Source organism: Pelophylax lessonae, assembly GCF_965119305.1.
Source record: "Pelophylax lessonae genome assembly, chromosome: 2".
Taxonomy (NCBI): Eukaryota; Metazoa; Chordata; class Amphibia; order Anura; family Ranidae; genus Pelophylax; species Pelophylax lessonae.
The window spans coordinates 605,277,822-605,303,107 of NC_138769.1; the positions used below are offsets into that span (position 1 = coordinate 605,277,822).

Consider the following 25,286-nt stretch of genomic DNA (forward strand, 5'->3'; position numbering starts at 1 on the left):
CACAAGAATATACAGAAAGAGATTAGTTATTCACAGTACAAATATTTCTATAAATAACATACTGTATGCAAACCAGAGCAAAAAGAAAAAATTCAAGTCTACTACAACAATCGTAGTCTCTATCAAGCTTTTTCAGCATTTTTGGTCTTATGTAATATTCAAATTTTTTGAGATACTGAATTCTGGGTTTTAACTAGCTGTAAGCCATAATAAAAAAAAATAAAAGAAAGAAATGCTTGAAATATATCACGCTGCATGTGACGCATCTATATAAAATATATGAGTTTCACCTTTTGAATTGAATTACTGAAATAAATTAATTTTTTGATGATATTCTAATTTTATATTTATTATTATTATTTTATTAAACGGCTTGCACTGATGTTCTCTTATGTTAAATTAGAGACTTGCACTTCTTCCACCATGTTTGGTGGTTTCTGATAAAACCCCCTTCATTTGAACCTTCAAAAACACAGGCAGAAGAGACCTGCAAGATTTTCATAAATCAAAATTAAGCCAAACATTAACCTAAAACCCACATTCCTGCCACTTGATACCAACAATACCAATAATAAAAGGTTAAGCAGAAGGACCTCCATCTGTACCTCCTAAAATAGCAAAGAGGCAAAACATAACCGGGTAAAAATACCCAAGTGACACTGTCAAGGCATATTCATGCACAGAAGCGGACATGAGAAACACGACCAGCATAACTCCTGACCGAAACTTGTTATTCAGCAGCTGAAAACAAAATGAAAAAGAAAATCAATCACGTTTTTTTTAAGGATGAAACTTATTTTTAAAAGTGGTCTAATTTTGTCTCCCTACCAGTTCCTTACCCACAGAAGGTCTTGGTACACATAATAAAAGAGCCAGTCATGGATCACCACATTCCATGTCCGGTAATAGTTTGAGAATGAAGTAGAATTCCACCAGTCCTGAATAAACAAAACAATAATAACAGGTATGATTTAAGAAAAAATGCTTGTGTTGCCCAATAAATCATATTCTGTAATTTGTTAAAGTACATGTTAAAGTGAAACAGACAAAAGCCACTACATATATACACAATTAAATTTGATATTGTTTTATTGCTCCCCCCCCCCCCCCCATAAATTGTAATTCTGCTCAGCTGTCCTTGTAATTCACAACTACTTCTTCAGATGACATAGTTGATAAATTTACCAATTCTCAGTTCAGCTTAAAGGCCTCCCTTTGTACCAGTATACCATTAATGTACCTCTGTTTCAGAAAAGAAAAAGCTTTCTTTATGTTCTAGAACAGGCTTTACCTCAGCCTCCAGTGTCTCCTGAAGAAGACTCCATTACTTCCTGCTGTTCAACCCTTAGGATACGAAAACCATTAGAAGGAAGGAGTTCACCAGCTGACCTCGTTAACACACCCTGCACCTGCCCTCACCCTCCAGGAGACTGCTCCTGCCCACCTCTGTAGTGAGCACTGTGCTCCCTCTATACACAGCTATTGATTGTTTTGTACATTTATCTTGCACAGATTGTTTATGTGGCAGAGTGTGCTGGAGCTGAGTGATCACATAACAGTTGATATGGAGTCTAGGTAATCCGAGGAGAGCGAGAATGTTAAAAAAAAATATATTACAAATCAGTGGTGGCTGGAGCTCCATTGGTCGGGGTGGGGGGGGGGGTGTCAGGCAGACCTGACCACTGAACTCCCCCCATCGCTCAAGCCCACACCGCGCACCATACCCACACCTCCATTTGTCGGGGTGTGGTATTTGTCATTTGCCGCTTCACTCATCCTGTGCTACCCCCAGACTGACATGTGGAGGCGGTGGTGGTTCCCCCCTCAGTCTCCTCCGTGTCCCCCTGCGTAAGTAACCAATCCTCTTACTGAAGAGGGATAAATAGAATTTATAAACTAAAAAAGGTGATGTGTGTATTTTATCAGTCTAAGTGGGAGGTGACTCATGCATGTATGAAAACAAGGAACAGAGGACATAGGCTGTAAGTTGTAAAAGAGAAAATAAATAACTTGCCATAAAATGGAATTTTAATTAGGAATTAGACATAAATAAATCAGATGTATTTCAAGATTTAACCTAATGGTTACAATGGTCCCCACCTATGCGTCCCATGCTCTATAATGGGAAGTAACTATACCCACACGTTACAAGGGACGTGGCTCATAAGCTGAGGAAAAGGGAATATGTGTCTAATCATAAAAAAGGTTAAAAATTGTTAAAAATTAGAAATAAAACAGTTCAGGTCTACGTCGACGTTCAGTCCTTTTGGTTGCAAGGATCCTAACCTATATATCCACTTTGTTTCATTCTGAGACACTTTGATCTTCTTATTATCCCCTCTCAAATGACTCTTAATAACATCTATCCCATAGAATATCAATCCCTTAGGATCTTTATTGTGGACTTCCAAAAATGGAACTTAGTCACTTTCTGGAGTGTTAACGGATGATTTTTATGGATTGAACTTATTAAGTGCCGGTTCACACTTCCGCGTGTGCAGCGATCGCATTTAATATCAGAGCGCACTGCTCCGTCATTACATGCGATCGGATGTGCAGTGCAAATTCAGCCATACACTTTGTATGGCTAAATTCGCACTGCACCCGCACAAAAGTCGCACATGAGGCATTTTTTCAGCCGCATCAGGATCGGATCGCACAGTGGTTCACACTTGTGCGATCCGATCCTGTGCGAACTGTCAGATCGCACTGTGATATGCGATCAAACTGGGGGTGTCGTTAAAATTTCATTGACACCCCCAGCGTATCGCATATGGCAGTGTGAACTGCCAGATGTGCGTTTGCGATGCGGGAACAGGCTGCGAATTCGCAGCCTTCCCGCATCGCACAAGTGTGACCCGACACTTATCCGTATGTACTTGTTTGCATTTTTATATTTTTTATGATTATGGTGTATTATATTGTTGTTCACAGTGTCACTTACACACTTTAAACCTTCAGGACATTCATAAACAATATCAGTATCAATTATTTAAATTCACATGAGGTATATACTGTATATTTATTTACCAACTATCACTTGTATTTCACATTCCCTTTTTTTTTCATATAAATATTTTTTCGTTGTGGTGCACTAGATTGAAATACCACTCACCACTCTTTAGGCCGCGTCACCTATCCCTCTCACCCCCCTTTTTTTATTCATTCGCTATTATCACACAACTGGGTGGGCTCAGGGTGCAATGCTTTGTCCCCCGGGACCACCCTCTTTTTAGCCTCTGGCTCTAATCACGTGCTTAAAAAAAAACAAAGCCCTCTTTGGAATCCATGCATCTGGCACCCTGCATGCAGATTAGGTTGCCGGACACATGGATTGGGGGGGGGGGGTGGCGCCAGTGCGCCCCTAATGGATGCGCTGCCACTGTTCCAAATATAGCAGAGGTGGAGGGGGGAGAGCGTAATTTCCCCTTTTTGGTAAAGTTCCACTTCAACCACCTCAATAATGGGCATTTCTACTCCCTTCCTGCCCAGGCCAATTTTCAGAGCTTTCTTTTGGTGGTATTTAATCACCACTGGGTTTTTTATTTTTTGCTAAAAAAAAAAAATGAAAAAAAGACCAAAAAATTTGGGAAAAAAAAAGTTTTAGTTTGTCAGAAAATGTTGTAAATAAGTAATTTTCCTCCTTCACTGATGTCCGCTGATGAGTCAGCACTGATGGGCATTGATGAGGTGGCACTTATGGGCACTGATGAGAGGACACTAATATGCCACATTGATGGGCACTGATAGGCAGCACTGATAGGTGGCACTGATGGACACTGAATGGCATCACTATTGGGCACTGTTGGGGCTGCATGATAGGCACTGATGATCAGTGCCCTAAATAGCTTTACAGGTCTCCTCTGCGAGGAGATGCCGCTGATCGTCTCTCCTCACCTCAAAGTCTGTCAGTGTGAGGCGAGGAGAGCCAATTACCGGCACTTCCGTGTTTACATGTGATCGGCTGTGATTGGACACAGCCGATCACATGGGTAAAGAGCCACGTTATCAGCTCTTTATTGAGATTGTGGTTACGCCATGCCCCAGGGACACAGTGCGCCCACGATTGGAACACGAGAGCGCGATGTGACTGGGGCGACGTCATATGACGTTCCAGAACAAGAGGTGATCCTGCCCGCCGACATTTTACTATGCGGCGGGCAGGAGGCGGTTAAAAATAAAATCTAAATAAATTATCTAGATGCATGTATAGTCTAAGGTGAATCTTTGTCTTCTTTATGTGTTTCTACTAAATATTTGCAGTAATCCAGCATGATGCAACTCCTGTACCTCTTACAGGTATGAGATGTTAAAAGCAGAAAAAATGGGCAAGTGTAAGGATTTGAGTGAATTTGACAAGGGCCAAATTGTAATGGCTAGATGACTAGGTAAGAGCAACTCCAAAACTGCAGCTCTTGTGTTATATCCTCAGTCTGCAGGGGTCAGGATCTACCAAAGGTGGTCCAAGTAAGGAAAACTGGGGAACCAGCAACAGGGTCATGGATGGCCAAGGCTCATTGATGTGAATGGACGGCAAAGGCTTGCCTGTGTAGTCCAATCCGATAGAAGAGCTACTATAGCTGAAATTGCTAAAAAGGTTAATTCTGGTTCCAATAGAAAGGTGGCAGAACACAGAGTGCATTGCATTTTGTTGTGCCCATGCTGACCCGTGTCCACAGCCAAAAGCACCTACAATGGGTATGTGATAATCAGAACTGGAGTACAGAGCAATGGAAGAAGGTAGCCTGTTCTGATGAATCCCATTTTCTTTCACATCATGTGGATGGCCAGGTGCATGTCCATCACTTACCTGGGGAAGAGATGGTACCAGAATGCACTGTGAGAACAAGGCAAGCCATCCAAGGTAGTGTCTTGCTTTCGACATTGTTCTGTTAGGAAATCTTAGGTCCTGCCTAGAGTTGAGCGAACACCTGGATGTCCGGGTTCGGCGGGTTCGGCCGAACTTGGAAAAAAAAGGTCCGAGTTCATGACCCGGACTTAACCCGAACTTTACCCCGATCCCGAACCCCATTGAAGTCAATGGAGACCCGAACTTTTGAGTAATAAAATATCTCTAAAACAAACATGGAAAGGGCTAGAGGGCTGCAAATGGCAGTAAAATCATATTTTGAGCATGGCAAGTGCTCTGCAAACAAATGTGGATAGGGAAATACAGTAAAACCTTGGCTTGAGAGTAACTTGGTTTAAGAGCGCTTTGCAAGACAAGCAAAATTTTCAAATAAATTTTGACTTGATATACAAGCGATGTCTTGATATACAAGTAGCCTCAAGTCACAGCTGAGTATAAAAGAGAAGAGAGGCGCCTCTAAGTGTAGGATTTTGGTTAAATTTAATGAAGGTACAACATTTAGCAACTCACATGGTTGATGATTGGAACAGGCACATCTAAGGATGCAGGCATCCAGGCTAAAGCTGTCCACATAGACCATCCTCCGCACCGCCATCTACGTCATCCCTTCCATGCTGCCCCTCGCTTTCAGATCGCTTTACTCCAGGGTGGTCTTCCCAGTCAGGATTATAGACTGGCAGCCGGTGTAAGATTCTCGTACCTTCGGTACCCTTCTAGCCTATTTCTTCTGCACTGCGTTCCACCTTTCAGCTAGGTGGAACGCATATAGCTGCCTATCTCTTTAAACACCGCATGACGTCACCATTAGGCGCCGCTCTGAGCGGCTATTTCAATCGCCGGCTTTCACTCACAAGGGTTCGTGCAAACCGCCTGTTATACAGCCTTGTCTGACGCCTGCCTAAGTTAGCATCTCCTGTACACTTCATCTGCTGTCCCCTACCACCTGTTACTTGTACATGATTGCTAACCTACCTGCATACTATCTATCACTATCTGCTAACACTCCTGAACATTACTACCTGAGTGCCTATCATTGCTATCACTACTCACGCCTGTCCTTTCAGCACACCACCTCTATAACTATCGTATACAATCTACCACTCCAGGAACATCTTATCTGAGTGTCTGTGTATGTGCATGCTGAAGCAGGCTGGGCCACAATGATGAGTCTGGAGAGTTGGATATGGTGATTCAACACATCTCTACAGGACTACTGAGTGGAAAATCTGCAGCTGCAAATCCAGTTCACTAAAACAAACGCCAGAGCGTTACAGATTGCACGAACGCAAAAGAAAACAAATGGATTCAGCAGATTTAGCCACTCATGTGATGCACCTAACACAAAAGGTAGATGCATTAATCCTTTCTCTTACCGAAGTGAAAAATGAAAATCAGACTTTGAGACAGCAGGTAGCCCGTGTTTCACAGCTCACTGCTGCTCAACCTCGTGAGCCCAAAATAAACCCTCCTCTAGTGTTTACAGGTGATCGGAAAATTTTTTGTGAATTTAAAAACGCATGTCAATTGCTTTTTAAATTAAAACCTCGTACTTACACTACAGACCAAATTAAAGTCTGCACCACCATATCATATATGTCAGGTGATCCACGGGCTTGGGCAGACTCTCTCTTTGAGAAAGATGACCCTCTTCTCAACTCCTATCCTACATTCCTAGCAGAACTCTCTAGCTTATATGAAGACCCAAATAGGCAGAGTACTGCTGACAGCCAATTGAGGGCTTTAAAACAAGGAAGGAGACCTGTTGAAGACTTCGTAGCAGAGTTCAAGAGATGGACCCTTGATTCAGGGTGGAATGATGCATCTCTGCGAACCCAGTTCAGACTCGGGTTATCCGAAGCCGTTAAAGATGAGCTCGTCCGAGCGGATTTACCTGGCACTCTGGATGCCTTAATACAACTCAGCATCAATATTGACAGACGATTACGAGAAAGAAAGGCTGAGAAAATGGGAGTACCATTACCCAATCTTTCTTCTTTCGTCCGTTGACCCTACTCCCATGGAGGTAGGAACCATACGCCCACCATCTGCAGAACGAGCCAGGAGAAAATCTCAAAATCTCTGCATGTACTGCGCCTCCCCGGATCATCTGATAAGCGTCTGTCCCCTTGTCCGTAAAAAGAGGGTGAGTTTTCACATGTCTTGCTGGGGGGATTAACGACTTCTTTTTCTAATCCCTATCTTTTTATTCATTTGACCTTACAGTGGGACCAAGCTAGGATCACCACCAAGGCTATGATCGACACAGGATCTTGTGGGAACTACATTGACACTAGTTTTGTTGCTTTAAATAAAATACCTATTGTTTCAAAATCTAAACCTGTCTCTGCTAGTTTTATTAATGGTATTCCGTTATCTTCTGGTCCAATTACCAATCAGACACAAGCACTTCTTGCTACTGCTAACGAGTCTCATGCTGAGACCACCACTTTTGATGTATTACCTTTACCACATTTTCCCATTATTTTGGGCCTTCCCTGGTTACACATACATCAACCAACCATTGATTGGAAAACGCGGACACTAACTTTCCCCTCTCACTATTGCGAGACCACGTGTAACCTCCAATCTTATAAAAAAATCCTGTCCATGGTGTCGGATGAAATCACACCCCCACCATGTTATCAGGACTTGTCTGAAGTCTTCCTTGAGAAAAATGCTCAAGTATTGCCTCCCCATAGGGACTACGATTGTTGTATCGATCTACTCCCTAACAGTAAACTACCTTTCGGACATGTTTATCCTCTATCTCAGGATGAACTTTCTCATCTTAAGGAATACTTAGATGAGAATTTAGCGAAAGGGTTTATTAGACCCTCTACTTCTTCCACAGCCGCAGGACTTTTCTTTGTCCGCAATAAGGATTTAAGTCTCAGGCCTATTATTGACTATAGGCAATTAAATACTATTACAATAAAGGATCGTTATCCTTTACCTCTCATCCCAGAACTTATTGAACAAGTGCGTGGAGCCACTTACTTCTCAAAGTTGGACCTAAAAGGGGCTTACAATCTCATCTGCATCCGTGGTGGGGATGAGTGGAAAACGGCATTCAGAACTAGATACAGACTATTCGAGTATCTAGTGATGCCTTTTGGGTTGTGTAATGCTCCCGCAGCATTTCAACGGTTCATAAATGACATCTTCAGAGACCTACTCGATGTTTGTGTTGTGGTATATCTGGATGATATACTCATTTATTCCCAATCTTTGTCTGAACATGTAAGACATGTAAGACTTGTGTTGTCCAGACTACTCGCACACAATTTATACGTAAAACTGAAGAAATGCCTATTTCATAAGGAAGAAGTATTATTCCTAGGATACATCATATCTAAGAACGGCATCAAGATGGATATGAGCAAGATATCGTGTATTCTGGATTGGCCTGTACCAACAACTCGTAAGGCATTACAACGCTTCCTTGGATTCTCAAACTTCTATAGGAAGTTCATCAAGAACTTCTCTTCTATTGTGAGACCGCTCACACAACTTACAAGTGTAAAAAAAACATTCAAATGGTCTGAAGAAGCAAACAAAGCTTTCCGCTTGTTAAAATCAAGCTTCACTTCTGCTCCCATAATACGCCATCCAGACCCATCCCTCCAATATATCCTAGAAGTAGATGCGTCAAATATGGCTGTAGGAGCAGTTCTCTCCCAACGACCAACGAATACTTCACCACTCCACCCAGTTGCTTTCTTCTCAAAATCACTAAGTAGCCCAGAGGTGAACTACCCAGTGGGTGAAAAAGAGTTGCTTGCCATAAAACTGGCACTAGAAAATTGGCGACATTTACTTGAAGGTACCCGGTTGCCATTACTCATATTTACAGATCATAAGAATCTCCAATACCTTCAGACCAACAAGACCCTTTCCCACCGGCAGGTACGTTGGTCATTATTCTTCTTAAGATTCAACTTCTTAGTGACCTACACGCCTGCAGACAAAAACAAGAAGGCGGATGCGTTATCACGGTTAACCGAAGATAACTGTGCCGAAATCCCTTCACTTCCTATAATACCCCATGACCGTATTATTGGTGTTGTTCGTTCCTTAAAGGAAGAGATTCTGCACAGTCTAGGACTGGATTCACCACCACCACAACTAAGTGCTGATGCAGAAGGCTTCCTCTACTTTAACGACAAACTCTACATACCTCCTGGTATGCGTACTAAAATCTTGGAATTATCACATGACGTAGCTATGGCAGGACATATGGGTATGACTAAAACATTTAATTTGCTCACCAGGCAATTTTGGTGGCCTGGGATGAAGACGTCTGTACAAAAATTTGTTTCCTCATGTGACATATGTGCAAGGTCCAAAATTGACACTACAAAACCACCTGGTCTACTTTTCAGTCTACCAATACCCAAACTTACATGGGAAGTTGTGTCTTTGGACTTCATAGTGGAATTACCACCTTCCAAAGGATTTACTACCATCCTAGTGTCAGTGGACCATCTGACAAAGATGGCACATTTCACTTCTATTCGCAGACTACCTTCATCTAAGGAAACAGCGGAATTGCTAGTGAAACATGTGTTCAAGCTACATGGAATTCCAAAGACTCTTTTATCTGACCGGGGTTCACAGTTCATCTCCAAGTTTTGGCAAGCTCTATGTCATATACTACGTATTGAGCGAAAACTTACTTCCCCCTATCACCCACAGACCAATGGACAAACTGAAAGAGTCAACCAGTGTATTGAACAATATTTGCGTTGCTACACCTCATACCTACAGGATGATTGGGTGGACCTCCTCCCTCTGGCAGAATTTGCTTATAACAATGCAACCCACAGTACTACTAAGCAAAGTCCGTTCTACCAAAACTATGGGTTTCATCCCACACTTCTTCCACCACGCATCCTACCATCAAGTAACCCAGTAGCCTCTGACTATCTCACCCAAATAAAGGACTCTCTGGGTTTACTTAACACCACCATCTCACATGCTCATAGCCAACAAAAAAGGTACTATGACCTTCGTAGAAGACCTTCACCTCAATATGCTATTGGGGATCTTGTTTGGCTATCTACGAAAAACTTGAGGTTAAAAATCCCCAGTAAAAAGCTTGGACCTCTGTTTCTGGGACCTTTCCCAATCAAGAAGCTCATTGGGGGATCTGCAGTTCAACTCACTTTACCTGCAGATCTTAAAATACACCCCATTTTCCATGTATCTCTACTGAAGCCACTGTAACGGGGTTTTGAGGGCGCCCCCTAGTGTCTTTGGGGTCCCTAAACCTAGTTAACTCACTATGCCTGACAGGCGGATCCTGAGCCTCCGCTATCTGGGAGCTGGGGTACATGTCTGCGGCAGTGCCTCCACCCAGTGGGGCATCCAGGGTAGGGATGTGGGGTCCCACTGGGAACATACTTGGTGCAACGAGACTGACACAGTCTAACTGGAACTAACTTTATATAGTAAGTAGCAAATGAATCAACATACATGGGAAAATACAATAGCGTAACACGGATAACAATGCAATGTGGATTTTCCTCACCCACCCACTAGCACACCTGCGTCCCACCCCCTTATCTTCACCCTAATGGCCGTTGGTGCACAAGGAGAGTTGGGGCCCTTATAAGTCCTGCTCCGCAGGGTCACTGAAGCAGCCTGAGCTGTGCAATGTCCACTCTGGACCTCAGAGTCTTTACTGTGAGTGAGGAGACAGGTGCCCTGGGGTGATACAGGGAGAGGCTTGGCTTACCCTCAGAAACGCAATTAACCAGGTCAGTCCGCTGCAGTCTCCTCTCACTGGATTCACCAGACGTCTGGACTCAGTGCTTGTCTTTGCCAGGGGTCCCTCTCTCAGCTGGTGTGGTCTTGGGTGAAGTAAGTTCTCTCAGCAGGGTTCTATCTCTGTGCAGCAGTCTTTCACAGCTAGTCACATGTCCTTTCTCTGGCTGAGCATGTGGTAACTTCTAGAAGTCTTCCATGACCTCCTTCCTCAGAGCTGTGCAGGAAGTCCTCCCAGGACATTAATAGGTGAAAATCCTGAGCAGAAGGATAAAAAGAAATCCAGAGCTGGTGTCTATCTCCTTCAGTCTTTCCTCACACACCACTTCCTGGTCACACTGTGTTGATGCCACAATCATGTGACTGAAAAAGCCAAGTCCTGTGATAAAATGCTCAATGTTTAATTAACAGCATACTGAGTCCATCTGCCATCTACTGGGCATTTCAGATAATACAGCCTGTGTAACTCTACAGGGCTACACCACATATACCCAACCAAGGAATAAGACCTACCATCTCGCCTCCACCTCCAGTACAAGTTGAAGGCGGAGAAGAATTTGAGATTAAGGAGATTTTGGATTCTCGTATCCACAGAGGAAAACTCCAATATCTCATAAGATGGAAAAACTATGGACCCCAAGACGACGCCTGGTTGGATACTTCTGACGTTCACGCTCCCAGGCTTATACGAAGGTTCCACTCCAAATACCCGGAGAGACCAGTGCTATAGGCCTTCCGGAGCCGGCCTTAAGGGGGGGGGGTACTGTAAGATTCTCGTACCTTCGGTACCCTTCTAGCCTATTTCTTCTGCACTGCGTTCCACCTTTCAGCTAGGTGGAACGCATATAGCTGCCTATCTCTTTAAACACCGCATGACGTCACCACTAGGCGCCGCTCTGAGCGGCTATTTCAATCGCCGGCTTTCACTCACAAGGGTTCGTGCAAACCGCCTGTTATACAGCCTTGTCTGACGCCTGCCTAAGCCTCCAGCTCTTTCCCCAATACCTGGATTGTCTGGAGTCTCGCTGCTCGATCCTGTATCTCGCTACTTGATCCTGTATCCCGCTACTGATCCTGTATCTCGCTACCTGATCCTTATCTCACTACTGGACCCCTCACCTCGCTAAACCAACTAGTGATAAGTACCCCGCAGGGGATTCCTTCCTATCAACTTACACTATCTACTCTATATACTATAGACTGTTGCTATCTCTAGGATCTATGCACTGTTACATCTATCATCTGCACCGTACCTAGATTGCTAGCTCTTGAGCCTACTACCATCTATATCCTTGCACTAAGTTAGCATCTCCTGTACACTTCATCTGCTGTCCCCTACCACCTGTTACTTGTACATGATTGCTAACCTACCTGCATACTATCTATCACCATCTGCTAACACTCCTGAACATTACTACCTGAGTGCCTATCATTGCTATCACTACTCATGCCTGTCCTTTCAGCACACCACCTCTATAACTATCGTATACAATCTATCACTCCAGGAACATCTTATCTGAGTGTCTGTGTATGTGCATGCTGAAGCAGGCTGGGCCACAATGATGAGTCTGGAGAGTTGGATATGGTGATTCAACACATCTCTACAGGACTACTGAGTGGAAAATCTGCAGCTGCAAATCCAGTTCACTAAAACAAACGCCAGAGCGTTACAGCCGGCGGTGCAGAAAATAGTCTATGTGGACAGCTTTACCCCAGATGCCTGCATACTTAGATGTGCCTATTTTATTAATCAACCATGTGAGTTGCTAAATGTTGAACCTTCATTAAATGGAACCATATTGCTACACTTAGAGGCGCCTCTCTTCTCTTTGATACTCTGTAGCTCCTGCTGGATTTTGCTTCTAATCCCCTTGTGGAAGCGGCTATTTGTGGATGGACATTTTATGGTTACACAACCTATCGCAATGCTATAATCTTTTTATATGGACTATAAACTGAAGGACTTATGAATAAATGGTTGTGGAACGAATCATCTGAGTTTTCATTATTTCTTATGGGGAAATTTGCTTTGATATAAGAGTGCTTTGGATTACAAGCATGTTTCCGGAACGAATTATGCTCGCAATCCAAGGTTTTACTGTAACTTAAAATAACATAAAAAAACTGAAAAATAAAAAATAATCATCTTGAATGATGTAGGAGGAGGACGAGGCCCATATGGAGTAGGAGGTTGAGGTGGCGGTGGATATGGCGGTGTAGGTGGAAGCGGCGGCGGAGGAGGACGAGGTAGCAAACACTGTTTTTTTTTTATTTTATTTCTTTTTTAATTAGGGTACACCCCAAAAGAGGGAGAAAGATCAAAAATACAATGGCTGGGTAAGGCCGGTATACATGTCTATTCTGCACAAGGTATGGACGAGTACTGTGGGATCCATGCTTGGTTAATTTTAATGAACGTGAGCTTGTCCACATTGGCTCTGGACAGGCGGCTGTGCTTGTCTGTGATAATGCTCCCAGCCGTGCTAAATATACGTTCAGATAATACACTGGCTGCAGGGCAGGCCAGCACCTCCAAGGTGTAAAGGGCAAGCTCAGGCCATGTGCCCAATTTGGAGACCCAGAAGTTGAAGGGGGCAGACCCGTCATTCAGTACATAAGGAACAGTAAGGAACTGTGGTATATGGTATAAGGTAAGGAACGGTGATGGCGGCGGGGGGCTTTTTTCTCCCTTCTGGGTTGAGTCTAGCCTTGGAAAAGGTATGTGTCCCTGGTTGTGGGCCGAGCTCTCCAAAAGCTGTCTAAGTTCTGAGGCCTTCTGGTAGGGACGGGGCTGCACTGGTCTTGCCAGGGACCGGGATTCTGAAAAGTCTGTGGTGTATGTGCCCCTGGAATGGCAGTCCAGGGGTGCCATAATTCACGGTGGATGGCAACACTATGAGTATGGCACCAAGGACACTGCACTTCCTACACACATTTTTCACACCTGCCTCTAGGGCCGGGCCTTTTGGCCAGGAGTCGGGACCAGAGGAATTTTTTATTCCTGGCCGAAGGGCCTGCCATAGTATTGCAACGTGGCACTAACCTTGCATTTCTCCACTATTCCTTTTCCCCCCACTTTCTGTGTTGTGTGTCTCACATTTTGCATTTTTTATTGTGGCGGTACACTTTATTTTGCACAGCCTGATTAGTGGGGTGTAGGTCCTTGGGCCTGTCCCTGAAAGTTTTGGGAGGGGGTGGATATGACCTTCTGGTTCGCCCTCTCTCATGGGGGTCTCTCTTCGGGAGAGCCCCACCTAGTACTTGGGGTGGTCTGTTTCAGCAGACCTCCTAAAGAACGGGGCTGCCTTGTTTCGGCCAGGTTAGCCAGTGTAAGTACCCCAGTCCCTGTCAGGAGCCTTGCGCCCAGGGGGATCAGAGTCAAGGACCATGTGTACACCCTGTGCACTTTGTGTTTCACTTTTTTGGTGTGCACTTTTTTTATGCACCCACCGGGTGATAGTCTGAGTGTGTTTACACACCAGGGGCTTTAAGAAAAAAAAAAAAAACAGCTGGTGGCCCTGGTTGTTGTGGCGTGCCAACAAAGCTTTTCCACATTTCATACATGCTAACCCTGCCTTCTGAGGTGCTGGCGGTGCCCTGGCTGCGTTGGCGACCTCTTCCTCCTCTGCCTTCGCCTTATGCTTCCACTGTGCTCCCGCTGTCAGGTGGGAATGCCACCAGCATCGCTTCTTGACCTTTTGCCTAAGATCAAGTGTAGTATCTGTTGTTATCAGTTATCTGGTTGCCACCCTGCTGTGGACATGGTTCCTCCTCCTCCATCTCCTCCTCATCCTCCACTTCGTCATCCTCCAGAACTGTGCCCTTGCTGGACAATTGTGTACCTGGCGTTTGTGGGTGCAGGAACCCACCCTCGGAGCCACTTGTGAATGACTGCCCTGAAAGCCTTGGAAATGATCACTGCTCCGGATGCGGATGCGGTAGAGGATGAGGATGAGGAAGCTGAGTATGAGGAGTAAGCAACAGGAGGCAAACTGAAGCGCCCTGTAATCCTCGGTGGTGGAAGGACATGCGCCAAACAAATTTAAAGGATGTATCTCACACGTACAGATACAGACTAAGCCGCAATTTAATATCTTTCTGTCCCCTAAATGGGTGTTTATTGAATAGCAGAATAGAACAACAGTATCTAAAAGGGTGTATCTCACACGTACAGATGCAGACTAGGCCGACATTTTTTTTCCCCCCTAAATGGGTGTTTATTGAATAGCGGAATAGAACAACAGTATCCAACAGGTGTATCTCACAGTAAAATATGCAGACTAGGCCACAATGTAATATTTTTTCCCTAAATGGGTGTTTATTGAATAGCAGAATAGAACAACAGTATACAACGGGTGTATCACACACGTACAGATACAGACAAGGCCGCGATTTAATATTTTTTCCCTAAATGGGTGTTTATTGAATAGCGGAATAGAACAACAGTATAGAAAGGGTGTATCTCACAGTAAAATATGCAAACTAGACCGCAATTAACTTTTTTTCCCCTAAATGGGTTTTTATTGCAATGCACAATACAACAGTATGCAATGGGTGTATCTCACTGTACCATATGCAGACTAGGCCGCAATTAACTTTTTTTTCCTCTAAATGGGTTTTTATTGCAATGCGCAATACAACAGTATGCAATGGGTGTATCTCACTTTACCATATGCAGACTAGGCCGCAATTAACTTTTTATCCCCTAAATGGGTTTTTATTGCAAAGCGGAATACAACAACAGTATGCAATGGGTGTATCTCTCTGTAACGTATGAATAAAAATCAGAAAAATAATTGTCCCCTTAATCTTAATTGGTGCTTGTTGAATAGCAAATTTGAAATGCAGTGTCTAAACGCTGTAAGTCACAGTAAAATATGAAGGAAAAAGTTTTTTTATTTTTTACATGCAGATTAAGCAGACACATATGCACTCAGCTTGCATGAAATGGCCGCTAAACACCACACACCTAACATGTTGGATACTGTTCTATTCCGCTATTGAATTAAAGAAACCCATTTGAATGAAAAACTGAAAAATAATTTTTTTCCCTAAATACTGAAAAATAATTATTTTCCCCTTACATTGGTGATTTTTGAAGAGCAGGTTAGAAAAGCAGTGTCTGTCTAAACACTGTATGTCAAAGTAAAATATGAAGGAAAAAACATTTTTTTTTTTTTAAATGCAGATTAAGCAGACACATATGCACTGAGCTTGCATTAAATGTGCAGCACCGCACGCCGCCCACCTAACAGACTGATTTTTTCTCCTTTCTCCTCCTCACTGGGCTCAGGTCAGGGCATAAAGATCGTGCACTGCACCCCCACACAATACAATCAATGTAGATCGCTGTCTGATTAAAGAAGATTCTTCCTATTCTTTCCCTCAAAGCAATCTCCAGCCTGACCCTACAATAATCTTCTATCTCTCCCTCAGGGCAAAAAGATCGCGCACTGCAACCCCACATAATCAAATCAATGTAGATCACTGTCTGATTAAAGAAGATTCTTCTTATTCTTTCCCTCAAAGCAATCTCCAGCCTGACCCTACAGTAATCTTCTATCTCTCCCTCAGCAAAAGCAGCAGGAACCTCTCCCTAGTATAGTTTGAGCAGAGTGACGCGCGGCGCTATGTGACTCCAGCTTATATAGACTCTGGGTCACATGCTGCACTGGCCAATTGCAGCCATGCCATTAGTAGGCATGGCTGTGATGACTTCTAAGGGGACACTAGTTAAACGCTTGCTGATTGGCTGCCTTGCACCTGTTGAAACCGCGCCATTAAAACTGCGCCAAAACATCAAACAACATTACCGAACAACAGCCAGTACACGAACATACAGTGAAATGTTCGGGTCAGTGTCCGGGTACCGAATACCCAAAAGTCCGGTACGAACCCGAACAATACAGTCCAGGTTCGCTCAACCCTAGTCCTGCCATTTATGTGGATGTTACTTTTCCATGCCTCAAAAGGTCAGTGATGTTTTGGCAGCAAAAGAGGAACATACTCAACATTAAGTGGGTGGTCATAATGATATGCTGGGTGGTCATAATGTTAAGTCTAATCTGTGTATGTAAATACATTTCTCTGTCGCTCATTGACAGACACAGTCCTCCTAGATTCATATCAACTCGGGTTATACTGCCCTCTACAGGAGTAGGACTAGGCAGAAAAGAAAAACGTTCTGGCCACACCTTAGGGGCAGTCCCAGAGGGTATATCCTCTCTCTCTCTGCTACAGGAAGTCTGTTTTTTTCTGTCTAGTTAGGAGTAAGGACCTAAGTTCCTTGCTGGGATCTTTGGTCCTGGCAAGATTTTTTAGAAATACTTTTTTAGGCAGCTTTTCTTCTCCAGTGTTCCTGTGAGATCTTCAAGCAAGTACGCTGAAACTGGGCGACGGGCTGGATGTTGAGATCCAGTGGTCACCCCAGTTCAGCCTGCGAGCGCGTGCAGGCCCTAGCTCCGCGCTGGGTCGGCCGCGACATAGTCCCACTGGACGGGGACTGACCCTGCGAGTTAAACGTCTCGCCTGGACGCCAATGACCAGTGGAGTCACGGCGTCCAGATTGGTCGAAAGCCCCCCACTCCGGTGGAGAGGGGTTCTGTCAGGAGTTGGCGCCCGCCTGGTTCCGGTATGGTGAGTAAAATGTTCCCCCTCTCCCCTTGTCGGGTTTGTTGGTGGACGCGGGCCCCTCTCTGGGATGGATGGACGTGATCCCAGCAGGTGTCATTAATCCCCCTCTTAAAAGCTTGGTTTGGGAGCTGACTATCTATAAGTCACTATATGACACTGTAAGGGACATGACTGTAGTCAGTGGCAGACTGCTAAAAGGCATTACTGTTGAGGTATAGAGGTGATGGTATCCTACTTGACACTATACAGGCCGATGCCTATGCCTAAATACAGCATCCGCAGGTCGCCATCCTTCCATAAGCCGGTCACCTCCCGCAGGCCACACAGCCTCCCTTAGGCCGCACATGCCGAGGACTACCTCCCGCAGGCCGCACAGGCCGAGCGCACACCTCCCGCAGGCCGCTGCTACCTTGCACAAGCCACCGCTATCCTCCACAGGCCGCCGCCATTTTCCCATAGATCGCACGGGGCCGCCATATTGGCGTAGCCTCGTGTCTCCAGCATGGGGGCGGCCATGTTTGAGGTGACCAAACACCTCGTGGAGTAATTGGGAGGCGCCGTAAGGCGTGTAAAGGGGCGGAGCCGCCTCCTTTACCCGGGAAAGCTAGCCAAAGACTTCCTGTCTGTAACAGACAGTGCTGGAAGCAGGCTGAATAGAGACTTCTGAGCATCAGGTGGTGAGCCTTGGGGTCTCTCTCTCTCTGTGGGGTCCAAAAGCAGGTAACACTGAGGGGCGCTGCTGCGCTGGGGGACTAAAGAAAAAAAAAAGAAAGTTTTCTTTTGTTTTAAAATTGCAATTTTTTATTTCTTGGCAAGTGTCCTGTATAATCATGGACCCTGCCACACATGTATCCCCACCTGATCCCCTCGAGGTGGCTGCAGGACCCTCCAGTTCCTCACAGAGTATTGATGCATTATCAGCAGTTTTGGAGTCTTTGGTATCCCGGGTGGAGATGGCCTGTCAGGGACGGGGGTCAAGAAAGCGACCCCCACCTACCCCTATTTCATCTGATACTTCAGATTCAGATTCTGAGATGGTCATTGCAGCTGCAGGTTCCCCTGCTGGGGCTGTTGTCTCAGGTAATGTCTCCTAAGGTAGTGAGGAGGATGTTTCTACCTCCGCCATAGCACGAGAAGAAGCGTTGGTGGACGCACTAGTTGTATCTGTCCGGGAAACCTTAAGACTTGAGGTTACACCGGCAGAAGTAACCGAGATGGAAATTCCTTTTGGTACTAGTAAGCCTACCAAAACGGCGAAGGTTTTTCCCTTACCCAAATGTTTTGGTAATAAAATTAAAGAGGAATGGGATCATCCGAAACGAATCCTTACTATTTCCAAACGCATTGCTAGACGCTATCCGTTTGAGGAATCCCTCATAAAAAATGGACGGTACCACCAGTGGTGGATCCACCGATTTCCAGACTAAATAAAGCCACTGTTATCCCGTTGGAGGACGCTCCGTCCTTTAAGGATCCGGTGGATCGAAAAGTGGAAGCGGAATCCCGCACTGTTTTTTCCCTGATAGGGTCAACCTTTAGACCAGTGGTTGCCATTGGTTTAGTTTCACAAACATTGACAGAATGGGCAAAATTGCTACGCCATGACTTAAAAGGGAGAAGTATACCCCCCGGCAGCATCTGATTTGATGGAGCAAATTATACAAGGACTACAGTTTGTCTGTGACGCAGCCTGGATGCCACTCCCTTGTTAGGGCATGCATCGATGTCAGCTGTAGTCCTCAGACGTGTGCTGTGGTTAAAGTGTTGGTCGGCGGATCAAGGTTCCAAGAAAGCTTTGGCTAATCTCCCTTTTCAGGGGGATCGCCTATTTGGGGCCACCCTAGATGAGATCATAAAGGATGTCACTGGGGGCAAGAGCACTTTTTTGCCGCAGACTGCTAAAGCTAAAGGACCTCGTAACAGGCGAGGACCTTCCTTTTCCGCTCATAAAAGGTTTGTTCGCTCCGCTGGGGCGAGCGTGAAGGGCAAAGCCCCTTCAGGAGGTTTCAAAGGGCGCTGGTCGGGTAAACAAAAGGCCGACTCAGCCAAACCTGAAGATAAAACTAATACAGCCTGAAGGTGCGCCCCCACCCAGCTCAGGGGCGGGGGGACTTCTTCACCGGTGTTAAGATCCAGGGCTTTCCTGAATCCCGGACTAAGGGTTCAGGAGATCATACGATCGGGATACAAGATCCAGTGTCGATCAATTCTACCGGTGCAATTCTTCCCTTCCAACATCCATATGCTACAGGGAGCGGTAGTTTCCGTTCCTTGAGCAGAACGTTTTCTTTACCTTTTCCAAAGATCATTCCCAGTTCCTTCCAGGAATCAGATCCGGTTGAGCGAGCGGACCAGGGAGTCTCTGGTCCGGTGACTCCGGTCTCTAAAGCTCAGCCAGGAGAAGTCATCACTTCCGATAGGAATCAAGTTTCTGATAAATGTGTGGGAACTGAGAGCGATCAGACTTGGTCTGATTGCCTGGACCAAGCAGCTCTAGGGCAGCCTGGTTCGGATCCAGTCAGACAATGCCATGGTGGTGACTTAGGTCGATCACCAAGGATTTCACCAGCTGTGTCTTCAATAGGGCATCCCAGAGGTGGATCTGTTGGCATGTCAGCTCAACAGGAGGGCGCGGAGGTTGGTAGCTCGCGCCCGCGATCCTCTAGTGGACACAGCAGACGCGCTGAGCGCCCCGTAGGGGCGGTATCAGCTACTGTATGTTTTCCCCCCTCTCAAGTTGCTGCTGAGATTTCTCCGCAGGATAGAGGTGGAGGGTACTCCAGTTATCCTGGTAATTCCGGGCTGGCCTCGTCAAGCCGGGTACGCCGACTTGGGCAGACTAGTCGCGGACGCTCCTTGGAGACTTCCTCTCAGGGAGGATCTGTGGTCTCAAGGACCGATCTTCCATCGTGCTTTACAGTCGCTGGCTTTAATGGCCTGGCCATTGAGACCCAGGTACTGAAGGACAGGGGATTGTCAGCTTCAGTTATTCCTACTCTAATTAAAGCAAGGAAAGCGACTTACAGCAAAGTCTATTATCGCACATGGAAGACTTATATCGCGTGGTGTGAATCTTTGGGATTTCCCCCACGTACCTATTCGGTGACCCGAATCTTGGCTTTTCTGCAAAAGGGGGTTGAGCAGAAACTATCCTTGAGCACTATCAAGGGTCAGGTTTCAGTGTTAGCAATCTTCTTTCAGAAGCCTTTGGCTACTCATTCCTTGGTGCGGAATTTCATCCAGGGGGTGCGGGACTTGGCTCCGCCAGTGCGCGCGCCCTTACCGCCCTGGGATCTTAATTTGGTGTTGTCGGTTCTGCAGAAACCTCCCTTTGAAAATATCAGGGAGATTCCCTTGCTTACTTTATCCCAGAAGGTGGCCTTCTTAGTGGCTATCACTTCTGCACGCAGGGTGTCAGAACTGGCTGCATTATCGTGTCATTCCCCATATTTGGTGATTCATAGGGATAAGGTAGTTCTTCATCCGAAGCCATCCTTTCTTCCTAAGGTGGTTTCAGACTTTCATCTGAATGAAGATATTGTGCTACCTTCCTTGTGTCCTAAGCCTAGTCATCCTCGGGAATGTGCGTTGCATTCCTTGGATGTGGTTCGGGCAATCAGGGTATACCTGAAGACTACGGAATCGTTCCGTAAAACTGATTCACTTTTTGTGATCACGGATGGCCCCAGAAAGGGGTTGCCTGCATCTGCCGCGACTATCTCCAAATGGATTAGACAGACGGTAGTACAGGCTTATTCTATTAAGGGTCGGAATCCTCCGTTCCCTGTTAAGGCGCACTCCACTCGAGCGCTCAGTACTTCCTGGGCCTACCGCCATCAGGCGTCAGTGGTCCAGGTGTGCAAGGCGGCTACCTGGTCGTCGGTGCATACCTTTACAAACTTTTATAAAGTTGATGTGATGGCATCGGCGGATGCCTCATTTGGCCGCAAGGTTTTGCAGGCCGCAATTTGAGGAGACCGGTGGTCTACCTCAAGGGTTTTTTCCGTTGGAATTTCAGTTGAGTCTCATCTTTTGATTGATGAGCCTTTAAAACTTCTAGTTGGCACCGGTTGGGCCTTCTAGATTGGATTTTGATTTCCATTATCCCACCCCTCATTTGTGGCACTGCTTTGGGAAGTCCCGAGTTGATATGAATCAAGGAGGACTGCGTCTGTCAATGAGCGACAGAGAAAAATGGATTTTTGTAAAATCTTACCGTAAAATCCTTTTCTCTTAAGCTCATTGACAGACGCAGTACCCGCCCCTCTGTTGTTGAGTTGGGTTGGGTTAAATTCTCTAAACACTGCTTTGTGACATAACTGACTTCCTGTAGCAGAGAGAGAGAGGATATACCCTCTGGGACTGCCCCTAAGGTGTGGCCAGAACGTTTTTCTTTTCTGCCTAGTCCTACTCCTGTAGAGGGCAGTATAACCCGAGTTGATATGAATCAAGGAGGACTGCGTCTGTCAATGAGCTTAAGAGAAAAGGATTTTACGGTAAGATTTTACAAAAATCCATTTTTTTTTTATAATGGAGTTTAGCTATAAAAGTCTACAGCAGCAATGTACTGCTATCCAATATGTCACGGTCAGGCGTCAGTCTTGGAGACCAGTAGCAATAGCAGTAGATAGGCTCCCACCAACCAGCAACCAGCTGCATAAATATACAAGCAGGTCACCCTGGCAGATGATGCAGGCCTGAGGTGCGGGGTTCAAGCACTAACTGGTATTTACAGAGTTGCTGATAGTGGATATGGGTTTTGCTGCGTATTAGTACTAGGTTGCGGTCCTCAAGATCACCCCACCAGGAGGTCAGCAAGCCAAGGTCCAGTAGGAGATATAGGAGGTAACAATCAAGTAGAAGTGCAGTCAGTAAACAAACCAAAGGTCAGTAAAAACAGTGGTCGCAGGTTGGGATCAAATGGAATCGTAGTCGAGGAACAAGCCAAAGGTCAGTAATGAGTGGTAGTGGAGATAAGGTGCACAAAGGAGCAAAATATCGTCTGGAGAGAGCACAAAACATTTGACAAACAAGAAGTGCAAAGGCATGGCTTAAATAGGAAGTTCATAGGAGGAGTAAGGAGTTCAAGGTTCACCAGAAACAAGGTAAAAGACAAGATTATCCAAGGGTTTAGACAGGATGCTGTCCAGCATCTTAGGTGGCTCAACAAAGAGAGCTACTGTTGGACACAATAGAGGTCGGGGGTTCTGATCCCAGTCCTGAAACAATAACTGTTACATACAGTATCTCACAAAAGTGAGTACACCCCTCGCATTTTTGTAAATACGTTATTATATCTTTTCATGTGACAACACTGAAAAAAAAATGACATTGTGCTACAATGTAAAGTAGTGAGTGTACAGCTTGCATGACAGTGTAAATTTGCTGTCCCCTCAAAATATATGTTGCCATTCATGGTTCCCTCAATGAACTGTAGCTCCCCAGTGCCGGCAGCACCCATACAGCCCCAAACCATGGCACCCCCAGCACCATGCTTGACTGTAGGCAAGACACACTTGTCTTTGTACTCCTCATCTGGTTGCCCCCACACACGCTTGACACCATCTGAACCAAATAAGTTTATCTTGGTCTTATCAGACCACAGGACATGGTTCCAGTAATCCATGTCCTTAGTCTGCTTGTCTTCAGAAAACTGTTTGTGGTCTTTTGCATCATCTTTAGAAGAGGCTTCCTTCTGGGACGATAGCCATGCAGACCAATTTAATGCAGTGTGGTCTGAGCACTGACAGGCTGACCCCCCACCCCTTCAACTTCTGCAGCATTGCTGGCAGCATTCCTACGTCTATTTCCCAAAGATAATCTCTGGATATGACGCTGAGCACGTGCACTCAACTACTTTAGTCGACCTGTTCTGAGTGGAACCTGTCGTGTTAAACCTCTGTATAGTCTTGGCCACCGTGCTGCAGCTCAGTTTCAGAGACTTGTCAATCTTCTTATAGCCTAGAACAGTGATGGTGAACCTTGGCACCCCAGATGTTTTGGAACTACATTTCCCATGATGCTCATACACTCTGCAGTGTAGTTGAGCATCATGGGAAATATAGTTCCATAACATCTGGGGTGCCAAGGTTCGCCATTACTGGCCTAGACCATCTTTGTGGCGCAACAATTCTTTTTTTCAGATCCTCAGAGAGTTCTTTGCCATGAGGTGCAATGTTGAACTTCCAATGACGAGTATGAGTGAGAGCGATAACACCAAATTTAACACACCTGCTCCCCATTCACACCTGATACTTTGTAATACTAACGAGTCACATGACACTGGGAAAGGAAAATGGTTAATTGGGCCCAATGTGGACATTGTCACTTAGGGGTGTACTTATTTTGTTGCCAGCATTTTAGACATTAATGGCAGTGTGTTGAGTTATTTTGAGGGGACAGCAAATTTACACTTTTATACAACCTGTACACTCACTACTTTATATTATAGCAAAGTATAATTTCTTCTGTGTTATCACATGAAAAGATATAAAACATTTACAAAAATGTGAGGGGTGTACTCACTTTTGTGAGATACTGTATATGAAAAAAATGTCTAAAACTTTTGGAAAAAAATATAAAAAAACGCACATCCTCTAAAAACTGCCACCACCCTGTAACCATAAATTACACTGTACAACATAATGAGAACAATCTTCCACAATGAAAAGTTAGAAAATATATTCAACAAAATAATGTAAACCACAGAAGATGATATTCTATGGGAGGGTATGCACTAAGTATTATGTTTTAAGGAAAACTATTTGTGGCCAGTCTATGAATTCTGATGCAAAAAAAATGAATCTATACTAAGTAATCAAAGATTTCCTATAAATTATACGATTTCTCATATAATTAGGAGATCAGGCTTAAAGTGGTTGTTAAGCCATTATGGGTCCTTTATAGAATCCCCTCTATTATAACCTGTTATATTGCTCAGTGCCTTTGTTTTATAAAAATGATGTGGCACAATACCTTATTTTGAAGCGCCGCTGTGCAGTCAGCTGATGTCCCGGCACTCTCCTGACCCACTCCGAGGACTGCAGAGGGAGGGGCTGAGGCTCTTTCTGATGTCAGTTGAGAGAGAGGAGGAGAGCCTTGGGCGGTCACATGACCGCTTCTCAGCGGTCTTCAATAAGGTATTGCACCGCATCATATTTATAAAACAAAAGGCCCTGAGCAATATGACAGGTTATAATAGAGAGGATTCTACAAAAGACACTGCTGACACACAGGAGCTGACAGGCAGGGAAAGGCAGGGAGGGGAGGGGAGGGGAGAAGGACATAAGAGAGCAGACAGGAGAGCAGCGGGTGACGGAGGCACGTACACTGACACATACACTCAGGGCTCAGCAGCCATGATACACAGAATTCAGTGTAGGGGTGGGGTAGAAACTGGTAGGATCAGCCAGGTTTTTTAGGTGATAGAGAGGGCCAAATGACACAGCACAAGCACTGTGTTGTATAACATGCTTTACAGGAACAGGATTATATATATATTTTGTGTTAGGGTTACAAACACTTTAAAGCTCTGTTCTTAATATTTCAGCTCCCTCTTGTCTCCGCATTCCATGGGTGCAGCCTTAAAGGAAAAAAACTCTGTGCATACTGTCTTCTTCCTACTCTGACTGTTGGGGAACCCTAAATGCAGCCACATAATTGCATGTTGTTATTCTCTGTGCGGAGTAGAAAAGACTGCTCCCTGCAAGCATGCTGCACAGAAGGACCCATGTAAAAGAAGTGGTCTCTCTGCAGAGATCAGTCGCCCCCTGATGTGTTAGATATATAGCTTGCAAGCAGCAAAGCTCGCATTCCCTGCAGATTGGAGCGCTCTAGCTCTGATTTAACAGAGAAAGTCCAATGCATTAACATGGAGCGCAAGGGTCCTTTTCTGCGGAATGTTGGCAGGGGACAGGCTTTCCTACTCAGACTGTGGGTTGTTCTACAGAAAACATAGGACACTGAACAGCTTTTTGTATTGAAACACCTGGAATGTATTTTGAGGATTTAAACAAAA

At 45.1% G+C, this 25,286-nt stretch overlaps 1 protein-coding gene across 1 annotated transcript in view; it reads right to left on the minus strand.

Annotated features, from left to right (window-relative positions):
* Positions 1–25,286, minus strand: part of LOC309545698 (sterol O-acyltransferase 2-like) — a gene marked incomplete at its 5' end in the record, with an annotated part of 213,117 nt that overhangs the window by 15,407 nt on the left and 172,424 nt on the right. Inside the window, 2 exons of the mRNA XM_082245034.1 lie at positions 606–741; positions 840–938. Coding sequence (XP_082101160.1) covers positions 606–741; positions 840–938 — 235 coding nt within the window. The remainder of the gene's footprint in view (positions 1–605; positions 742–839; positions 939–25,286) is intronic.